This window comes from Zootoca vivipara, chromosome 2, assembly GCF_963506605.1.
Source record: "Zootoca vivipara chromosome 2, rZooViv1.1, whole genome shotgun sequence".
In the NCBI taxonomy this organism is placed as follows: domain Eukaryota; kingdom Metazoa; phylum Chordata; class Lepidosauria; order Squamata; family Lacertidae; genus Zootoca; species Zootoca vivipara.
In genome coordinates this window covers 112,039,652-112,061,432 of record NC_083277.1, presented here as the reverse complement: position 1 = coordinate 112,061,432, position 21,781 = coordinate 112,039,652, and the positions used below count along the sequence as shown (strand labels likewise).

Genomic DNA, 21,781 nt, shown 5'->3' with positions numbered 1-21,781 from the left:
TGTGGGTGGCAGCTGGGGGAGAGGGGAGGTCTTCGCCCAAGGTCCAAGGCTGCTGCCTATGAACTGCTTCTCTTTCTCGAATGCTTTGCAGTTCATTCCTTGGCTTTTTGTGGCAGCTTGGCAGAAAAAAAGGGGGTTGGGAGGGAGAAAGTAGCAGTGCTATCTATCTTTCAGAAATGTGTGAGTGTTCAATCTCTGCCATTGCCTGTCGGAATAATTTCATTCTGGTGTGTCACTGGAATGACAGCGAAAAGAATATGGCTTTTACCGCCCCCCCCGCCCCCGATTTCACACATTTTACTCCATGAAACAAAAGGAGGAGGTTCCTTATCCAAAATTCCATTGGCGATAAGGAATGATATGTTCAGTTAATACACAATTACGTCGGAACCAGGGCCGGATTTAGGTTTGATGAGGCCCTAAGCTACTGAAGGTAATAGGGCCCTTTATAGGTCCAGCTGTCCTTTGTCAACAACAAATTGTTGCTGTTTTTTGTGTTGAATATATGCTAGATCAGGCATCCCCAAACCAGCCCTCCAGATGTTTTGGACTACAATTCCCATCATCCCTGACCACTGGTCCTGTTAGCTAGGGATCATGGGAGTTGTAGGCCAAAAATCTGGAGGGCCGCAGTTTGGGGATGCCTGTGCTAGATGGTAATTTATGGACCTAATAGGTATCTAAAGCCATTTGCACATGTTGCCATGCAACCAGTCCATGCAGAATGTAGGCACCCTATATATAGAAATGAGCAAACCAGATATTTTAGGGAGCAGGCTAGCAGGCGGGGCCCATGACTTACATCCTAGGAGCCTACACAACATAAAACACTGTTGCTGCTGTACGTAGGTTTTTAAATTTTGTTTTTAATCTTATATTTTGGAAATGTACATCTAGCTTGTTCAGTTTATACGTAAATCTGGCACTGATTGGAACGGATATAAGAATAAATTCACCTGGAAAAAGAATTCTCAGGAGGAAAGAGGAGTGAGAGTTGGTATCATCTTGCCACCAATGTTCCAATAGCTTTTGAAAGGGGATCACTTTTAACCATGAGTGCTAGCTAAGGATGCTTGTGAAATTAGATCTTTGTGAATTCCAATATGAACGGACCTGGTCCACACCTCGCAGACCAAGGTGCAAATGGGAATTTAGTTATACGCTGGTTTTATTTATACTTCTCCGAATGTGGCAAGAAAGTTATTGGCAGTTTAAACATACTGTATTAAAATGAGGCATACTTGAGGAAGTGGATCGGTCCATATTTCAAAGTGCGCTGACCAGCTCTGCACCTCCCAGACTAGTGTGTGGATTGGAATGTAGCAATCCTTTTTATTTTACACTTTTCTGATTTTTGCGGTGCAGCCTTTGAAAACTTAGTGTTGCAAGGTGGTCTATCTTTTAAAAAAAGAAAAGATTTCTCCTTCCTTCCAGATTATAGCTTCTCCTTCTTCCAGATTAAAGGTAAAGGGACCCCTGACCATTAGGTCCAGTTGTGACCGACTCTGGGGTTGCGGCGCTCATCTCGCATTATTGGCCGAGGGAGCCGGCGTACAGCTTCCAGGTCATGTGGCCAGCATGACAAAGCCACTTCTGGCAAACCAGGGCAGCACATGGAAACGCCGTTTACCTTCCCGCTGTAGCGGTTCCTATTTATCTACTTGCATTTTGACGTTCTTTCGAACTGCTAGGTTGGCAGGAGCTGAGACCAAGCTCCTGTAATCTTACAGATTACAGCTTCCCTAAATAGCTATAACTCCAATTTTGATATGTTTGCAGGCAACTTGAGGTGTGTACATACTTCTGTTTACTCTGCATCAAGTTTGGGCCCATTGCTCTATTGGGAAGCAGGGTACAAACGACATTAGTCACAATCCATATCAATCATATGTATCCATTCCACAATTTCTCATAAAATGCTGTGTTTTGATGCTTCCCTCTATCCCCAAAACCAGGTTCAATCAAAGATTGAGAAAAAGCATCGTCTAACTATGTTTTAAGCTGGTGGCGTGTTCACAGCCTTGAGATGTTTCTGGTAGCTGTTGTTCTGCCGTAGTCGAAACAAAATAAAAAAATTCCTTCCAGTAGCAGATGTTTCTGTTATTGAAAGCTATTGTGGAATATTGCAAACAGGCAAATAGTTCTGTTTTTTAAATGATACATATTTTAGAAACCATTTGGGTGTGCATGCTCTGAAACACTCTGTCAAATTAAGTTGTTGGTTGTTAATTTTTTAAATCAGCCCTGAGTGCTCCCTGGAAGGACAGATCGTGAAGCTGAGGCTCCAATACTTTGGCCACCTCATGAGAAGAGAAGAATCCTTGGAAAAGACCCTGATGTTGGGAAAGATTGAGGGCACTAGGAGAAGGGGACGTCAGAGGACAAGATGGTTGGACAGTGTTCTCGAAGCTACGAACATGAGTTTGACCAAACTGCGGGAGGCAGTGCAAGACAGGAGTGCCTGGCGTGCTCTGGTCCATGGGGTCACGAAGAGTCAGACACGACTAAACGACTAAACAACAACAATTTTTTAAAACAAAACACTGTTGGTTCCCCACCCATGGGGAAAACACTCAACATGAGATACCAGAATCCATTTTGTTATAAGAAAAAAACAGCTCCTTTTGCTTATGGGGTATCCAAGAGCCCGTATAGAGTCCTTAAGTGGGTTCCCTGTTGGTAGGAGAAAATAACAGAGGCCAACCAGAGTATATTGAAAAGCAAAGCAGCTAGTAAGCCTGATCTTTGTTAAAGGAACTATTGCAACTTGGTTCCCACTCATCACACGCAGGAGGGAGGAGAGGTGCACAAACCCTTATATAGACTTTTGAAATTGACCATCCCCCAAAACATCATACATACATCACAGAAGGAGGCTGTCTACATCAGAAATACATCACAGGAGGCAAAAATCCTGTTTGCCAGGATATCTGTTCATGGTCACTGATTGCTTTACCTGGACAGCCTGGCCATTCTTTTGTGATGGTAAATAATTTAATTCCTGAATCCAGGTCACAGGCTTACCCTATTCATACACAAATACGGCCTTAAGACAGGTAAGCAAAAGACAATGGAGAGGCTTTCCCATTTCCTTCCCATTTGAGGTCAATTTGGGAGAGTCAAAATGGCTCCAGGACTGCTCTCCTGCACTATTTCAGACACGTGGTCCATATACTTATGTATGTGTTTGCCTCTGGAAAGCAAAAACTGGAAACACCAGTTGTCAAATATCTCCAGATGGTCTGAAACAGATGGAGGCAGATGGATCCAGGTTGAAAAAGAGAGGAAGACAGACTTGGAAGCCCTTTCCAAACCCCCGTAGGGGATGGCCTTGGGCAAGATCGACTCATAACTTTTAGAGACATCTGTCTCTATGGTAGTCCGCCTCCTGCTTCCCCTCCCATAACAACAAGTTTGCCTTTGCCTGTGTCAGCCTAGCATTCCTCCCCACATATCTGGCTGCTCTTGCTTTCGGGTGGAAAAATATGGAACCCAGGGGCACCAGGAGATAGGTAAGATTTACTAGATGTCGCAGTTTGGGTGGTGGTGGTGGAGCGAGGCAAGCAGCTGCTATTTTAGGCAGCAGCCGTGCATCTCATTTGACCCCAGCCTGGTGTTGCTTCTGACCAGCCACTAATCCTCCAAGCTTCTGAAAACTTTGCCTCCCTAGGGAAGGGAGTCTGCACCACTTCCTGCCCCACTCCTCCCCACTGACTACCCCTTGACCTCCTTCCAACAGTTCTTCCAACATAGACTATATAACCCTCTGGAATGGGAGCGCATCGTTTCTGTATACTGCCTAGGTCCCTGGCACACTCTGGGTGCTAAATAATTAGCACTTTTCGGTACTAGCTTCCTAAGGGTGTTATCTGACTAGGGGAAAGTCTCATGCCTCTGATTTCATCAGCGGCTCTCAGCCAGGCGCATACTGTGTGTTCCCTTTGACTCCCTGCTCTTCCCGCCTGCCTTTTGCCTATGTTTGTGTCCAGACACCAGAGAACTCGAGCCAGGCTTGTGGTGTTTCTGATCTCTTCAAGGCTAAGGCTCCATCTAAATAGACATGGCTCCTATTGGGCCCTTCCTGCTCTCTCTCTCTCTCTCTCTCTCTCTTTCTGATGGGGCAGGAATTTTAGGCTTTCTGGGCCCCCACCCCCCCAGCCACAGCGTTTATTTAATATCCTGAAAAAAATTAAAATAACTCCTGCGGCTGCTAGGAAAAACAAAGATAAATATAATAAAAGTGAGACGAAAATAAAGCCCCAGAGAAGGGACTGGAAGCTTTCCTAACCAATGGCTGGGATCCAGGAGGGGCATAAATGGAGTAGTGATCACACACACACACACATACTCACATGCACAAGTAGGTGCACAAACGTGGGCTTGCACGATGAAGCAAAGATCATGTGGACGGTGCCACAATATTCACATATGACTGCACAAGAATGCTATTGCATTCGGCTCGCATTACCTAACCTGTACAAACATGGATGCACAGAGGCACACATGCTCACATGCCCATACACACTTAAAATAGGGTTTTGTGGGCACGACAAATATGGACAGCCAAAGCTGCTGACACCTCTCTTTGGGTATGTAAATCCTGACCCATCAGAGCAAAGTACTGGAAAGTAGAATAAACAGATCTGCAACAAAATGTTGCAGTGTTTTTCCTGCCTGAGTGCATAATTCTTTCCCCATCCCACAGTTTTCTTTTTCCTTTCTTTTCTGTCACTCTACAGCAGCCTTCTCCAACCTGGTGCCTTTGACACGTTTCGGCTGGGTCTGATGGGAGTTGTCGTCAAAAAGATCTGGAGGGCACCATGTTGGGGAAGACTTTTGTGCAGTCTGTGGCAGGCGTAACTGAGTGTGTTCAGTCCTGTGTGGGCTATTTGGGGTCGGGAAAGATGGCCCCTTCAGTGTTTTATTTTTTAAAACTCTTTTTTTTTGCACTTCTGCAAACCTTTGGGTTCCATAAACATGCTGATACCGTGTTTCCCCCTTTTTAAGACACCGTCTTATAACTTTTTTTCCTCAAAAAAAACCACGGTGTCTTATTTTCAGGGGATGTCTTAAGGCTTGGTGCTCTGTGCAATCACACATGACACTTTCTGGCACATGCAGATACAGATCAGCTGTAGCGCTGAAATCAGCTGTTCCTGGTTCAGGTGTAGCGCGCGCCCAGCGAAGTCAGCCCTGAGAAGGGAAAATGGCATTTAAAAATGCCATTTGAAGTGATTTTAGCCTGTCGCCCAGAACCGGCTGCTGCAGCGCGGAGCGCCCAGCAGCGCCCGGGGGGAGCGCCCAGCAACACGGACAGAGCGCTCAGCAGCACCAGGAGGAGCGTCCCACCGTGCCAGGCGGCGGGGTGGCAGGCCACCTTGGCATGGCGAGGAAGAGACAAGGCCGCTGGCTCGGGCGCTCCTGAGTCCTGACCCCAGCCGCTTCTACGCGGCAGCAGCAAAAGAGCCATGCGGCCACATGGAGAGGCTAGCGCCCGAGCGGGAGACGCGATCTCTGCAAAGCTCTGCACTCACTTCATCCGCCCGACGGGAAAGCGAAGTGGGGAAGAGAAAAAGAGAAAAAAACGAAGCGGCTCTTTTTCTCTTCCCCACTTCGCTTTCCCGTCGGGCGGATGAAGTGAGTGCAGAGCTTTGCAGAGATCGCGTCTCCCGCTCGGCCACATGGAGAGGCGAGCGCCTGAGCGGGAGACGCGCTCTCTGCAAAGCTCTGCACTCACTTCATCCACCCGACGGGAAAGCGAAGTGGGGAAGAGAAAAAGAGCCGCTTCGGTTTTTTCTCTTTTTCTCTTCCCCACTTCGCTTTCCCGTCGGGCGGATGAAGTGAGTGCAGAGCTTTGCAGAGATCGCGTCTCCCGCTCGGGCGCTCGCCTCTCCATGTGGCCGCACGTCTCTTTTGCTGCTGCCGCGTAGAAGCGGCTGGGGTCAGGACTCAGGAGCGCCCGAGCCAGCGGCCTCGTCTCTTCCTCGCCATGCCAAGGAGGCCTGCCACCCCGCCGCCTGGCACGGTGGGACGCTCCTCCTGGTGCTGCTGAGCGCTCCGTCCGTGTTGCTGGGCGCTCCGCCCGGCGCTGCTGCGCGCTGCAGCAGCCGGTTCCAGGCGGCGGGGAGGCAAGCTGAAATCACTTCAAACGGCGTTTTTAAACGCCATTTTACCTCCTGGTTCCAGGCCCCCAGTTGGCAGGCATGGGGGTATGTCTTATTTTCAGGGTATGTCTTATATTTCTCAAATGCTTAAAATTGTTGCCCTGGCTTACTTTTTGACTACGTATTAAAAAAGGGGAAACACGGTAACTCTCCCTTGTTCACTCGGTGGCCCTGTTTTCCCTACAGTCCTGTTGGCACTCATCACATGAGTTTGGTATTGGAAGAAGTGACTAGATGTCAGAGACGGAATGGTGGAGACTGCCTCCCCTTCCTGGCCCTTCCAGGAAGGCCTAGTCTGGAAAGTGGCCTAGTCTGCAAAGCCGAGGCGAGATACTGTGGAGAGGGCAGGTTTCATCCCTGTGTCTCCCCTCACCCTGTTCTGACCCATTACCTATCCCTGCCCCTATTCGGCCCCCCATCCCCCCCCAGGCAGGCCCCTACCTCCACTTGGCCTAGTCTGGAAAGCGGCCTAGTCTGCTGTGGCCTAGTCAGTCTGCTGGGCAATGTTGGGCCTTGTTGCTTGCAAAAGGCCTGTTTTCAGTTGGTTGCTGTGGAATTTTGTGGTGTCATCTGGTGGCGCGGCTTTGGAGGCAGCAGCGTGCGATCTGTCTTTCTGTTGGATGCTGTTGGAGTCTTCAGACCTTCTGCTGGTGATGTATAATTTGGGTGCCACTTTTTGTGTTTAATCATTGTTAGGGCAAAATTCTGGGTACGAGAATGCTCAGCCACCCAGCTCATCAGGCAAGGGCCTGTGGTCGTTGTGGAGTATAAAAGGAAGGAGTCCAGCCACAATCCGGAGCAAACAGCAAGGTTTATTACTGCGCAGCAGGTTCAATGCCAGACTGAACACCGTGAACAGGGCTGCAAGAATTTTTAAAAGTTCCCACCACCATCCCATAATGCACATCAAAAGCATCATACATACATCACTTGTGACAGGGTAAAACGTGAGTACCTGGCGGGGAAAACAATGAGTCCAGGTGTGTGTATTGCCTCTGGCTTCGGAGGGTCGGGAATGGCAGGAGATGGTACCTGAATGGATTATGGATATGCAGAGGAGCACCACCCTGGCTACGTGACCTCTTGCTTAAAGGATTATGGCTGTTCCCTGCATCCCTGAGAGCCCTTGGCCAGAGTAGCAAAAGGGGGTTTCATTTAGAAATACAGATACATGGTATTCATTCATAAAGAAATATGGTTACATAGAGTCTCAGGCAACAGAGAAAGGGTAGGAAAGGGAGCCTTTATTACGCAGGGCTTGATTGAGGGGTTCGTGTAGGTGCGATACTAGAGTGGTGTTGTAGGATCAGACGGGGTCCCCTTGAGGGCATTTGTGCCAATCTTGATTCCCAAATGAAGCCTCGTTTGGCTGCCCCCCCCCTAAAATTCCCTAACAATCATTATTTTAGGTGTGAAAGGTGTGCTTTTTTGGAAAAAAAAATTACGCCAGATGGGCATGGAATGTTGTGGCCAAATTTGTTGGAATTCAGTTTAGCGGTTACAGGGGAAGGGTGTTACATCCACACACGCAGTGGGAACATTTATATATAGATAGATAGTAAGGATAATGATAATTCAAGTGGGCTCAAGATAATGTTTTTATACACAGAGCTTTAATGCTGCCTTTCAGCCCCTCTGAGGCGACTTCCATGACCTCAGCCAGCGGTGGGCATTGTTGATGTGGAAGAGAGAGAGAAGCAAACAAATGAGAGGGAGCTCTCCAAATGCAAGCGATGGCCTTCTCCTTTATATCAGTCTCACATTTCGATGTGTGTGTGCCTTATTGATTGCCAAAAATTGGAAATGTCAAGAAGGACCATTACTAACAGATTGGCAATGTAAATTCTTTGAATTTATTAAATTACAGTAACAAAAATGATGGCAACAATTAGAATGCAATCAAATCAGAATCTGAAACAAGAATGGAAGTGTGTAGAGGAATACATGGCTAATAGATGCTCCAACAAAAACCTATTGATATGCATTGATTGATCTCGCAAAGTCAATATAGAATACAAGAATAAATGTTTAATAAACAAATCAAAGTATAAACACAATAACAATTTTTAAAACAAAATTAGGAAGTCTTCAAGTCACGAGGGGGGAAAGTATGACACAATTAAGTAAAAACTAAATTTGGATCTACAATGTACAGTGGTACCTCTACTTACAAATAACTCTACTTACGAATTTTTCTACTTACGAACGGAGCTCCGTCTGCCATCTTGGATGCGGTTTAGATATGATTTTTTCTACTTACGAATTTTTAGATAGGGTTGCTTCGACTTATGATTTTTTTCTCCCAATGCATTCCTATGGGATTCGACTTACAATTTTTTTCGACTTACAAATGTGTGTTCGGAACGCATTAAATTCGTAAGTAGAGGTACCACTGTAATAGAAAATGTGAATGTATAAATATAAGAAATGTGAAATTATATGCAAATATTATGTATATGCATTGGAACATCAAAAAATGGTTCATGAAAAAAAGTGGGTGCCCAGGCCCCCCTGGACTTGGCACCTATGGATGCCAACCTGAACAAAATATTGTAAAAAAAAAGTCATCTGTGGCGGCTGCCATCCCGAACAGATGACTCCAATGAGCAGGAATTGACAAATAGATTGGCAAATAAATTACTTCTAAATTTAATCACTTCTACATTTCCATACACCAAGAGCAGGGCCTCTAAAAAAAGAGAGCACCCCTACTCCTCACATTATCTCGTTGCCACAAAAGAATTGCAACCTCTTCTGGGACATTTATCCCATTTTACGAGTGGCTTTACAGCAGTGCTTCCCAATCATATGGCCCCCTGGCCACCCCCAATTATTCCAAGGGGGCCACAGGTGAGAATCGCATGAATCAGGACCCACAGCATGGCACTTATGAAAATCACATAAATGGAAACACATGGCACATGACTTTGGGGTCACAGTGAGAAGTGAAGAAAACAGAAGTGACCGAGGAAAAAAACAGAAAAGGAAATGATGTATAATGAAATGAAAAGGATGTTTAAAATAACCTTTGTGTAAAAAACAAAAAAAAAACAAAGCAAAACACCAGAGGCTTTTCTTTGGGGAATTATAGGAACAGAACTACCTAAAACGTATAGAAACTTATTCACGTATGCAACTACAGCGGCAAGAACGTTACTTGCCTCAAAATGGAAAGAAGCAGAAGTCTTAGCAAAAGAAGAATGGATACAAAAACTTATGGAGTATGCAGAAATGGCGAAACTTACCAGAAGAATAAGAAATCAAAATAACAATTATTAAATAAAAGAATGGAAATGGTTTATAAATTATAAGCAGATAAAAACATTGGCAGGATTATTGCAACAACCTGCAGTTTTATAAGAGTATATATTTAAAGATGAATAAATGAGCAAATTAAGAATTTGAATATGCAGAAGATATGAAAAATAAATTTAAGGAACTGTAGAAGGCGGGGTAAGGAAGTCAAGTTTTGAAATGTCAAAATGATTACAAAATTAGTGACATAAAATTAGTGAAATGTATAAACTTGAAAATACATAAAATACATAAAAAAGAAAACAGAAAAACAGCGGGGAGGGAATCCTGGCTATGTCCATGCATGCAAGTCTTACTGCGAAAGGACGTATGTTGCAGCGCACAGCACCACATCGCCTTGTGGGGCTGGCCCTTGAATTCAATAGTATCAGCCTGCAACCCGCCTACGTCTTGCTGTGTGTTGCAACTGGGCGTCGGTCTCTTAAAAAAAGGACCGCGCGCCGGACTGGGGGAGAAAAGTGCTGCGCTACCCGCCAGAACCAGTAGGTGGCGAGCTCAGCCATATGTAATACAAGCTCTCCCTCCCTCCCTCCCTCCCTCGACTGCGGCTGCGCGAGGCGTTCGCTTGCTGGGCTCTTATGGCACCTCGCGGCTCCCGTCGCCGCTGCCCGAACGGCGCCCGGGAAAAGCCAAAATCGCCTGAGAGGCGTTTGCGGCGCTCGCGCACGTCGAAAGCGGCGGGCCTGAGGGTGAGTGAGGGCCGCTTCCGAGGCGGGTGGTGTGGGCAGGCCTGTGAATCCCCTATTAATCGATCAATTGTCAGGCAAACCTCCACCTGTTGAATTCCCCCCCCTCCTCCTCACCTGTGGAAGCGCAGGCGTCGCCGCTGCCCTCTCCTTCACCAGGCCGCCCTGCCTCTGCAGCGCAGGGCCTCGGCCTCCTAGGGTCATAGAGTCGGAAGGGACCTTGAGGCTCGTCGAGTCCAGCCCCCCCCCTCCCCGCATAGCAGGAATATATAGCTGGCCCATACAGGGGTCGTTATCTGGCCAACAGGAGCAGCTTGCTATTCCTTCCTGCTGCTTTTATTGCATTTTGTCCATGGCATTGTGACGCTCATGGGAGGCAGCCAATAGCTAATAATGCTCCCCGGGCTACTGAGCAGCATTTAAAAAAATTCCTGGACTAAATCCTGCGTTAACGACAGTTTTCTGTGCCGCCGTTAAGGGTATTCGCAGTATCGTCGCCACAAGCGAACTGAACCCTGGAAATAAGTTTTAACTCGCTCTTTCTTTACATCGCCAAAAAAAGGAAGCCATATCTTTGGGTAGTGTAAAAAAATTAAAGAAGTTCTGGAATAAGTATATCATCGTTGTCATTCGTTGAATTTGTTAGTTTCCTTATCTTGCTCAGGGCGACCTGAAGCAGCTTAACAACCAAAGAAGGGCGACCAAGATGATTGAGGGTCTGGAAACCAAGCCTTATGAGGAATGGTTGAGGGAGCTGGGTATGTTTAGCGTGGAAAAGAGGCGACAGAGGAGATGTGATTGTTGTCATCCATCTGTCTGAAGAGACAGTGGAGGAGTGTGCTTTTGGGGGTTAAAGTCAAACCATTGGAGAGTCACAGCACCTGCTGATACAGGAGAGACATGTTTTGTTGCAGATGGAGGTGTCCAGTTTCACTGTTGCAGGTGCACCATGGCGTTTTCTTTCCCTCCACATTCCTCCCAGTGTTCATATGATAGCTTTCTTCAAGTATCTCAAGGGCTGCCCCATAGAAGAGGGAACATGCTTGTTTTCTCCTGCTCTGGAGGGTAGGACCCGAACCCAGTGGCTTTAAGTTACAAGAAAGGAGATTTCGACTAAGCATTCGGAAAAACCTTCTGACAGTAAGAGCTGTTCGGCAGTGGAACAGATTCTCATGAGAGGTGGTGGACCCTCCTTCCTTGGAGATTTTAAAGCAGAGGTTGGATGGCCATCTGTCATGGATGCTTTAGCTGAGATTCCTGCATTGCAGGGATTGGACTAGATGGCCTTCAGATGGTCCGTTCCAACTCTACGATTCTATAATTTATGAATGGACCAACAAAGAAAACAACAACCCATCCCACGCAGACACATTAAAGCCAATAGGAAAAAGAAATGCATTAAAAACACGCTGCCCACTTCTAAACAGCCACAGATAGTTGAAGGCCACAGGCCTGATTATAGAGGAACATTTTAGCATGTTTAGTATGTTACTGGGGACAAAATCCTCTGGTTGAACTTTACATTGCAAAATATATATACACGGAATCAGACCTATGGCATAGTGTTCTGGGGCTACTCACCTGGTGACATTGCCCCTGCATTTCAGACGCTTGCTATTTACAGTTTCCCTTACTTAACAAAAGTGGATGGTGGCCTCTCCAGACTTTTTCTTTTTTTTCAACATGTCTTTGACAAAACAATAGTGCATTAATGGTTTTCGTTGAATCTCTCTTTAACGCCACCTGAGAACAGACTTAGAGCCTGATCCTGTACATATTTGCTTGGAAGTAAGTAACACTTTCTACAGGGAAACAACTCACAATTGTATATATTCCTAAGTATTTTATCTCTTTCTTTCTTACACTACACAAGCCCAATCCAGGAGCTGTAGCACTGGCTGGATCATTGGTGATAGCACCAATTCAGCAGGGGGAGTCTGGATTCATTCTGCCCTTTCCCACTAAACATTTACACTACCGGTAGTCAATGTGATTATGTTCTCCCTGTAAAGACATGCAGAGCACACTGGGGTGGTTGGACTTGTTAGGATACCTCCTAATGAGCACATATATCTTCTAAGGCATCTCAATTCCTAGGAGAATCTGAAAATGACTCCCCTTCCCCTCAAAAATGAAAGACTTGAAGTACTTTTGAAGTGGTGGTTCTTCTAAGCTGCATGGAAATTCGGTAAACATATAGTCCAAATCATACTGAATACTAGAAAAATATGAAAATGGTACATTTGATGGCATTGAACAAGCAAAATATTTTCTCTCTCACTGCAACGTGTGGCTTTTTGTCTGGATCCCCAGGAGGATGTGTTCCCTAGCACTCTTCCCACCCCCTCCGCCTCCGGGAGACATCACACTTTATGAATTTAACAATGCCCTGGTTTCTGGCCGCAGCTATGAGAAGCTTCCACTTTCTTTCCAAGGACAGGTAAGCAACAGTTTTCAGTCACAGGAAGAAACTAATGTTAGGTGGCGAGAAAATAGACCAGGCATCCCCAAACTTCGGCCCTCCAGATGTTTTGGCCTACAACTCCCATGATCCCTAGCTAACAGGACCAGTGGTCAGGGATGATGGGAATTGTAGTTCGAAACATCTGGAGGGCCGAAGTTTGGGGATGCCTGGAATAGACGTTCTAGCTAGTACTTGAGTCATTTTGGCTATTTTATGTCAAAAGGCTTCCATAACTACTAATTGAACATGCTGTTTGTCAGATAAATGTGAAGCCAGAAAAGGAGCAGTCATCCAGAGGAAATTATTGAAAAGAATACTGGTGGGGATATTTAGTAAACAAATATGGCCAACTCCTATTTACACAGGGGTTACGTTCCAGGTCATGGCGTGTGTCGGTGGAGTGCATGTAAGCCTCTTCTGCCCTTTTCTGGTGCTGAACATGGTGCGTGGATCCGTGGTTATGCATACTTCAAACATGAACAAGATGGGAGTTGCCTGTATCATGTGCTCAATACTTAAAATAGGAGTAAAAAGTTATGCTGCACATCTGAATTCTGTGACCTACACATCTTATGCAGATTTGCACACATTTTCACAATTCATTCTACATCTGCTAGTCATAAGGAAGGACAAAGTTCTATGCCGTGCATGAAGCTTCACACCTTTAATAAGAAAAGTCCTACGTCGACCCAGTTTCTGGCTATTTTTATTTCACTATGTGTCGCCTGCACATTTTCCAGTGCATCAATCAGCTTGAAGGACTAGAAACGTGCTCCTCTTCTCCCGCAAAGTGCAAGATTTTACCTATTCTGAATTCTGCACCCATGAATTCCAGTTCCTGCATCTGTGGACTGCAGTGCAAACAAAAGTTTTGCTTTGGTTGATTCTCTCTCCTACTTTTGTTTGTTTGTTCAAGCATTCCTCCCCCTCCCCCCCGCCTTTTCACTTTCTATTGATTGTCTCGGTTGGCTATACAGCTAGAAGACTTGCCTGTCCTGACCATCCCCAAAGAAACTCTGAAAGCTCACAGTCGACAGGAACACAGCACTAAGCCTGCCTTCATCCATCACCGTGAGTCACTATGGAAGAGGTGCATCAATGCCTGGTGAGTATGGGCCAAATTTGATCTGACCTGCCTGTTAAAACAGATCTGCCCCAGTCACATAGGAAAAGGGATGAGCTAGGAAGGCTGGGGAGGGGGGAAGAACTCATTATCAGCAGATGGGGCACAGAGGGGAAGAATGCAAAGTCCTCCTTCCTTCTGCTCACTGATTGCCTCCCCACAGCCCATCATGCAATGCTTTCTCACTTAGGCAAGTATTGTGCTGCTATCAGAGCATCACTGAGGAGAAAGCACCTTTGAAGAGCAAGGTCAGACTATTAGGGAAATAACTGGTCCCTGGGAGGAAAGTTTTGCACTCCTTACATGTACACCCCCCTTTGCTATTAAATAGCATATTTACCCATTAGTAGCTTGCACAATGAAAATAACTTTTGCACAGCACCGCCTCCCCCTGTTGATGTGCAGGAGATTTCACAATGCGCTCTGCCCCTAGGCGTGACATTGGAATCGCTGGAGTGCTTGAAGAGCTTGCATATGCAGAGGAGGAGGGTGACTTGGACCAGGAGATGGATGAGCTGCCTTGGACAGATTCTGCAAAGGAGCTAGGTAGCTTTCAATACAGTTGTACATATTGGACCCATTCCCCACTTCAAACCAGGTACAGGAGAATTGAGGCATCTAGATTTTATTGGACTCCTACTCCCATCTACCTCAAACATTGCAAACATTGGCCATGCTGACAGGGGCTGATGGATGCTGTTATGCAACAACAGAGGGAGGGCCACAGGCTCCCCATCCCTGTTTTAAACTCACTGCAAAGATGCTTCGATGTCACACTGTCTTTTTCTTTGGGGCTGCTTTTAATCTCCCCACCCCATCCGGGGTATAGGATTAAGATCCATTGCTTGCCAAATCCTGTCTTGAGGCTCCACACTGCTTTGACAAATGACTCAGATTTCTTCCACCATCTCCTTTCCTTGCCCTTGCAGCTCTCCGATGGATGAAAGCAGGATCCCGCTACACATTAGCACTCTGCTGTTGGGTCTCCTCTCTCCATGGCTCCTTCTTTCCCCATTTGTCGGTGAGGCTTGTGCAAAGTAGGCCTGAGCAGGACCAAAGAACAATGGCAGTCGGTGGATAATCTAATGATCCAAAGTGGGAGCAGGGCTGGGGTGGAGGGGAGTGGAGAACAGCCATGGCAACTGAACACTAATTGCATGGTTTCCCCTCCCCTTTTTTTCTAGAAGGAATCTTATTCCCCACTCCACTCACATGTTGGCCACCCACCAGTTCCCTTGACACTGTGTTCAACACGTAGCTTGCTTCAGATCCAGATTTAAAGCTGGGTCACATCATGAGTGACTGCTGTTAGAAGTACAGTACTAATTTTTTCTCTGTCAATCCTTTCCTCCAAAGCTGCAAAGTGAAGACATGATAGCACAGTTCTCCCAGGCTGTGGATTGGTAAGTTATCTCTCCCCTGCCCCGTGTGTGTGTGTCTGTGTATGTATGTGTACGCTTCTTGGCATGCATATAGGGTGTTGAGCAGTTTCCTATCTATATAGGTGCTAGGCAGGGGACAGCAATTTTTCACTGGCTTTAACGGACTGTCCAAAAAAAGAGTTGCCATCAGGGCAAGGATTGCCCCTGACCTTATGCTACATCTCGGAATTCAGTTCTAGGGGGAAATCGCCTTTCAGCTCTACGTTTAGAGCTGTGGGGGTGCAGACAAGCCCCCCTCCAACAGCTCAGAGGCTTGCTCTGCCCCTGTACAGAAGGGGCACTGGGAGTATCTCTCGACTGTAGAGGCAAGCTCCCTCCTCTAGCTTGGAGCTAAAGAGGAAGAAGAGTTTGGATTTGATATCCCGCTTTATCACTACCCGAAGGAGTCTCAAAGCGGCTAACAATCTCCTTTCCCTTCCTCCTCCACAACAGACACCCTGTGAGGTGGGTGGGGCTGGGTGACTAGCCCAAGGTCACCCAGCAGCTGCATGTGGAGGAGCGGAGACGCGAACCCGGTTCCCCAGATTACGAGTCTACCGCTCTTAACCACTACACCACACTGGCTCTCTCTGAGCTGGAGATGGCTCAGCTTGCTCTGCCTCTTCCCTCCAAGCTCCAAGTACCCAGTGGGTGTAGAGGAAATCTCTGCTTCATCTTCGATTTGAAGCAAGGAGGCAGTGGTACATTTGTTTACATCTTCCTGTACCTCCTGGTGAGATTGAACCTTGGATCTAGGCACTAAAACTGTGCAGTATAGGTATGAATGGCTTATTTCCGAGTGGTCCCTGCAGGATGATCTGCACCCATACAAACATGCTTTGGCCTTTCCCCACTCTTATATTCACTAGATTGATGAAACTGGAATAACTACCACTCATTGGTTCTTCATTTATAATTACCAGCACAAACAAGGATCCTCACTTCACCCGCAGTTTCGCAATGAAATATTGGTGATGGAGGAATTCCTCCTTTAAACCAATACTCAGCCATCCTGCTTATGTATACGAGATGAATATACTCTGCTCAGGGGTAACCAGTTTGCATGTAGCCTTCCTTGAGTGTGTACTCTGGGTCCCATCCTCCCAAATGTGTCTAGCTTCCACATCCCCTAGCTGCCATCCGACTCTTTGTGTAATGAGACTTGCCTAATGCTCCCTTACCCTCTTCCTGTCTTCACCCTCCAGGGCAGGCTGCTCAATCCGAGCCTTCGCCTGGCATCCTCACACCAGCAAGTTTGCCGTGGCCCTGCTGGATGACTCCATCCGTGTTTACAATGCAAGCAGGTGAGAGGGTTGGGGTTTTCCTGTCCGCACGTGAGCAAGCAAATTTCTGTTAGGATTGGCAGGGCCTCATCTACCTGCTCACAGGCAACTCTGAACAACTCTGAACCAGTGAAGGCGGTGAAGGTCCTGTGTGAGTGCTTGGAGGCGGTTGGAGGATGGATGGCGGCTAACAGATTGAGATTGAATCCTGACAAGACAGAAGTACTGTTTGTGGGGGACAGGAGGCGGGCGGGTGTGGAGGGCTCCCTGGTCCTGAATGGGGTAACTGTGCCCCTGAAAGACCAGGTGCGCAGCCTGGGAGTCATCTTAGACTCACAGCTGTCCATGGAGGCACAGGTCAACTCTGTGTCCAAGACAGCTGTTTATCAGCTCCATCTGGTACGCAGGCTGAGTCCCTACCTGCCCACTGACTGTCTCTCCAGAGTGGTGCATGCTCTAGTTATCTCTCGCTTGGACTACTGCAATGCGCTCTACGTGGGGCTACCTTTGAAGGTGACCCGGAAACTACAACTAATCCAGAATGCGGCCGCTAGACTGGTGACTGGGAGCGGCCGCCGAGACCACATAACACCGGTCCTGAAAGACCTACATTGGCTCCCAGTACGTTTCCGAGCACAATTCAAAGTGTTGGTGTTGACCTTTAAAGCCCTAAATGGCCTCGGTCCCGTCTCCACCCCCATCGTTCTGCCCGGACACTGAGGTCCAGCTCCGAGGGCCTTCTGGCGGTTCCCTCACTTCGAGAAGCCAAGTTACAGGGAACCAGGCAGAGGGCCTTCTCGGTAGTGGCACCCACCCTGTGGAATGCCCTCCCACTAGAGGTCAAAGAGAACAACAATTACCAGACCTTTAGAAGGCATCTCAAGGCAGCCCTGTTTAGGGAAGCTTTTAATGTTTGATGGATTTCTGTATTTTAATGTTTGATGGATTTCTGTATTTTAGAATTTCTGTTTTGTTGGAAGCCGCCCAGAGTGGCTGGGGGAACCCGGCCAGATGGGCGGGGTATAAATAATAAATTATTATTATTATTATTATTATAACAAAGCATGGAGCTTGCATGCCAGAATCTCTCTAGCAGTGTGCAGCAGCACGCAGCAGTGCAACCTAGCATAATGGTTTGCAAATTTGTCATCTCAGGGCAAGGGCAGGGGGGGGGAGGAGGGAGGGGGGAGGTCAAACCCAGCTTAAAATGGACCCCTTTGTTTCCCAATGCCCATGGGTATCACTGGGGGCAGAAGTGGTCTTGTGGGTGGAGGGAAAATGAAGGGACAGAGTTTATTGTATATGCTTTGTATGTTTTGTTTTTATTTAAAAAAATCAATAAAAATTATTATATATAAAAAAAGGAAAATAACTGAGTTAAATTCAAATAAAGCGTAATCTTTCTTTCTTTTTAAACCCAATGAGTGAGTTGAGCCTCAAAAAAGAATACAGGCGCCCCCTCCCTTATTTCCACGGGGGTTATGTTCTGGGCCCCTGCATGCATAAGTGAAAATCGCGCAAGTGGGGAGCACCCTTTAAACATCCTCTCTGCTGCTCTCTCTCCAATCCATACTAAAAATACTGTATTCTCAACTAGAATTGAAGCTCAGGGGCCGGCAAAAGGCTGAAGGACACATAGGAAAGCGGCTGCTGCTGCTGTGCTAACTCTCACATCAGCTGTCATGCGGGGAGGTTGAGCAGCATAAACAAAGCCTCCCTCCACCTCTGGTCTCTTCAGGGCTTCCTCCGCCCTCACTGACATCCTCTTCAGGCTCTGGGGAGGGTCTCCTCGCAAGCCATGAGGACACTCCAGCTCTCTCCTGTCATTTCTAGGTTTGAATTGAATTATGTAATTATTTCCCAGCCTGTAATAGGTGGGCAGACCTCAGTGCTGACATGGGACTAAGCTGGCCAAGGGTGTTGGGGATACAAGTTAAAGTTCCCAGAGGAGTGTAATCTGCCATACGGGTGCTCTGACCTTAGTCTTGAACAAAATAGATATATTTTAATTAATCCAGTGACCTCATGTTCCATAGATGCCTTCTGAACTTTACAATGCAAGAGTGCATACACCAGATCTCCTGTCAGTTAAGCATAACTTACCTTTAAGTGCTCCTGAGTGTGAACTCTTTAGAAAACAAGAAGTGTCTTGCTGACTGGGTCAAAGCCAGATTGAGCTAGTCCAGCATTCTTTCCAAGGATCCTAGCAACCTGCAGGTGCTAATTAACCCCCCCCCCAAGGAACAGACCGCAGGAGACTTCTGCACCATCTTTTGCCTGTGCCCTCTGTAGAACTCAACACCATTGGCCATAGCACCGTTGGCCATTGTAAACAAGGAGTTAATGAGCAGAGGTCAGGTCCACCCTGTGAACCAGCAGAACGCTGTGGCCAAAAGTTTTGGGCTTGAATGTGACTTCAGAATCCTTGGCTATGAAGATCACAGGGTGGCCTTGGGCCAATCAGAGCTGCCAGTTCTTGTTCTGATATAGCCCGTGGCTATCCCCTTAGCTGGAAAGTTTCTGGTTCAATTTCTTCTGTGGTTCCCTCTTCCCTGCTTCTCTTCTGCAGTGCCACCATCCCGATCCTGAAGCATCGCTTGCAGAGGAACGTGGCATCAGTGGCATGGAAGCCGCTGTGTGCATCTATCCTTGCCGTGGCATGCCACAGCTGTGTGCTGGTTTGGCATCTGGACCCCACTTCGCTTTCCACCAGGTAACCAGCCACTTGCTGCAGGGCCTGTCTGATGTTTGACTGGCCCAGGGGCTGCTTGTTGCCACGGCCTGAGCTGTAAGGAAACACTTAGCAAAGGGGTAGGAGAACCCCCCCCCCCGAGGCCTTCATATGTTGCTTGACTGCAACTCTCAACATCCCTAATCATCAGCAATGTTGGCTGGGGCTGATGGGAGCTGGGAGTCAGCAATGGGAGAGCCCCCACAGTTTCCCCCATTCCCCGACTTAGCAGGTTTCAGGTGCTTGAGATCGTCAGGGATTCCTTTCTCAACCTGGGCTATTTCTTTAAAGGGTATCCTGTTGTTGTTAATTTATATAGTGCCCTATACCCACAGGTCTCAGGGTGGTTCACAGCATAAAACCACAATATTAAAACACAAAATAAATGATAAAAACAAAGACAGAAAGAACCCAATAATTCCCCTCCTCCCGAACACATTTTAAAAGGGCATCAGATGTCAATCAGCCAAATGCCTGATTAAAGAGGAACGTTTTTGCCTGGTGCCTAAAGGTGTATAATGAAGGCGCCAGGTAAACCTCACTGGGGAGAGCATTCCACAAATGGAGACCCACTGCAGAAAAAGGCGTGTTCTCGTGTTGCCACTCTCCAAGTAGCATCCGCAACCTTTATCCACCTGTTTTTCCACATTTTTCAGAAAATGGTCTCTACCTCTCTAAAGGCCCCCCCCCAGCAATCCAATCTGATAAGATGGTGCAAGCAAATCAGTACACAACGGTTGGATCAGGGGTGGGGAACCTCAGGTCCGTGGCCTGAATGTGGCCCTCCATGCCTCTCTGTCTGGCCCTCAAGATTATGACCTTGACCCTCGCCCCAGGCCTCAGCTCTCAGTGACCTTGCTGTGTGCCCTCCACTAGTGGTTCTTCCTGGCTGGAATGTCTCCCTAAATGTCTTCCTAAATGTCTTCCTAAATAATAGCTCTTGCTTGCCTGGATAAGGATGGAGAGCATTTTTGCTCTGACTACACCCACCACTGTTATGTGGCCCCCAGAAGGTTGCCCACAAGAGACCATGGCCATCAGGTTGCAAAAGGTTTCCCAACCCCTGCTTTTGATGTTCATCTCTGGCTCCTGGTATTTCACTAGGCAATGTGCATGTTGCCGATTTCTATAGCTGCCTATGCAGTGAAAGCAAGCATTCTCAGGATGGTGGACTGCAGGACAGCTGTGTAATCTCAGATGTACAGAATGTCAATAGCCCTGCTTATTACTGCTTCTTTGTTTGCATTCCTCCTGCCTGTGGAGGAATGATATTGTCTCCCTCTTCTGTCCCCCAACAGGCCTTCATCTGGCTGCGCCCAGGTACTCAGCCACCCAGGTCACAGCCCCGTGACCAGCCTGGCCTGGGCACCCAGTGGAGGGTTGCTCCTCTCAGCCTCACCTGTTGACACTGCCATGCTTGTGAGTAGGGCAGTTCATTTATTTACCAGATGTATTACTTGCCTGCTCCCACAGCCTTTAGATGATGTGCAAATGAAATGTTAATAATGATCCAATGTAACAGTATACCCATTGGTCAGTAGAAGCAACACACTGAGCCAAGCAACTAATTCCTCCATACCAGAGAAGGAATCACCATCAGTTCACAGGGGAAAAGAAATAAAAGAAATAATAAAGCAGTTTAAACGACTTGGGAGAAAAGACAAGTCCTTTCATGGCATCGAAACAGCACTAAAGCAGATGCCAGGAGGGCCTTTTGGGGGAAAGAGTATTCATCATTTGGGGCCACTACTAAGAAGAATCACTCTTTCATTGCCACCCTTTGCACCCCGGAAAGCCCTTGGAGGCACAGGTGGGAAGAGACTTTCTATCAGAATACTGGGGTCCTTCACCACATTAGGGCCATATAAGCTAACAACAGCATCTCCAGAAATTAATGTGGAGCCAATGCACTTAGTCCCTGTTGACAATCTAGCCACCATATTCTGTGCCACGGGCAATTTCTGCCTTTATGATGTGGGAGGGAGACCACAAAAGTGGTGGCGGTCAGAGCATGTAAAGCTGTGGCCATGCAATGACCTCGTGTGCCCGTAGCTCACAACCACAGGAAAAGAATGAGAGATTACTGGGCATCGGCTGTGGAAGCAGAAGGGCTTCCAAGCTATCGAAGGAAAGAGACATATTTGTGTTAAAGCTAGACAGAAAATAAAAGTGCAATACTGCTAAGAGCAGGCATCTCCAAACTCGGCCCTCCAGCTGTTTTGGGACTACAACTCCCATCATTCCTAGCTAACAGGGCCAGTTGTCAGGGATGATGGGAATTGTAGTCCCAAAACAGCTGGAGGGCCGAGTTTGGGGATGCCTGGTTAAGAGCGATGACTGTGGTACTCCTCTCTTGATTCTCAGCTGCCTGCTGGAGAAGGCTCTGCTCCTTCCAAAACAGCTTCCTCTGTTTGACCTTGTTCCCTTTAGGTGTGGGATGTATCCACAGAAAACTGCATCCAGTTGCAGTGGTTTGGAGGAGGTGGGGTCACATACCTGGCTTGGTCTCCTGACGGCAGCAAAGTATTAGCAGCCACACCTTCAGCAGTCTTCAGGTGAGTAGAGAGGGCCTGGAAGCCAGCAGCATGGGATCA

The 21,781-nt window shown here is 47.2% G+C and overlaps 1 protein-coding gene across 2 annotated transcripts in view; it reads left to right on the top strand.

Annotated features, from left to right (window-relative positions):
- Nucleotides 1-10,081: 10,081 nt before the first annotated feature.
- Nucleotides 10,082-21,781, top strand: part of AAAS (aladin WD repeat nucleoporin) — a 33,896-nt gene continuing 22,196 nt past the window's right edge. The window contains exons 1-10 of one of the 2 annotated variants that reach the window (XM_035101216.2): nucleotides 10,082-10,168; nucleotides 12,479-12,605; nucleotides 13,607-13,734; nucleotides 14,186-14,298; nucleotides 14,682-14,773; nucleotides 15,109-15,155; nucleotides 16,379-16,477; nucleotides 19,026-19,169; nucleotides 20,486-20,606; nucleotides 21,618-21,742. In XM_035101216.2, coding sequence (XP_034957107.2) covers nucleotides 12,483-12,605; nucleotides 13,607-13,734; nucleotides 14,186-14,298; nucleotides 14,682-14,773; nucleotides 15,109-15,155; nucleotides 16,379-16,477; nucleotides 19,026-19,169; nucleotides 20,486-20,606; nucleotides 21,618-21,742 — 992 coding nt within the window. In that variant the 5' untranslated portion in view covers nucleotides 10,082-10,168; nucleotides 12,479-12,482. Of the gene's footprint in view, nucleotides 10,169-10,206; nucleotides 11,954-12,478; nucleotides 12,606-13,606; nucleotides 13,735-14,185; nucleotides 14,299-14,681; nucleotides 14,774-15,108; nucleotides 15,156-16,378; nucleotides 16,478-19,025; nucleotides 19,170-20,485; nucleotides 20,607-21,617; nucleotides 21,743-21,781 lie in introns of those variants that run through there. The other variant, XM_060272052.1, reaches the window with a different exon arrangement.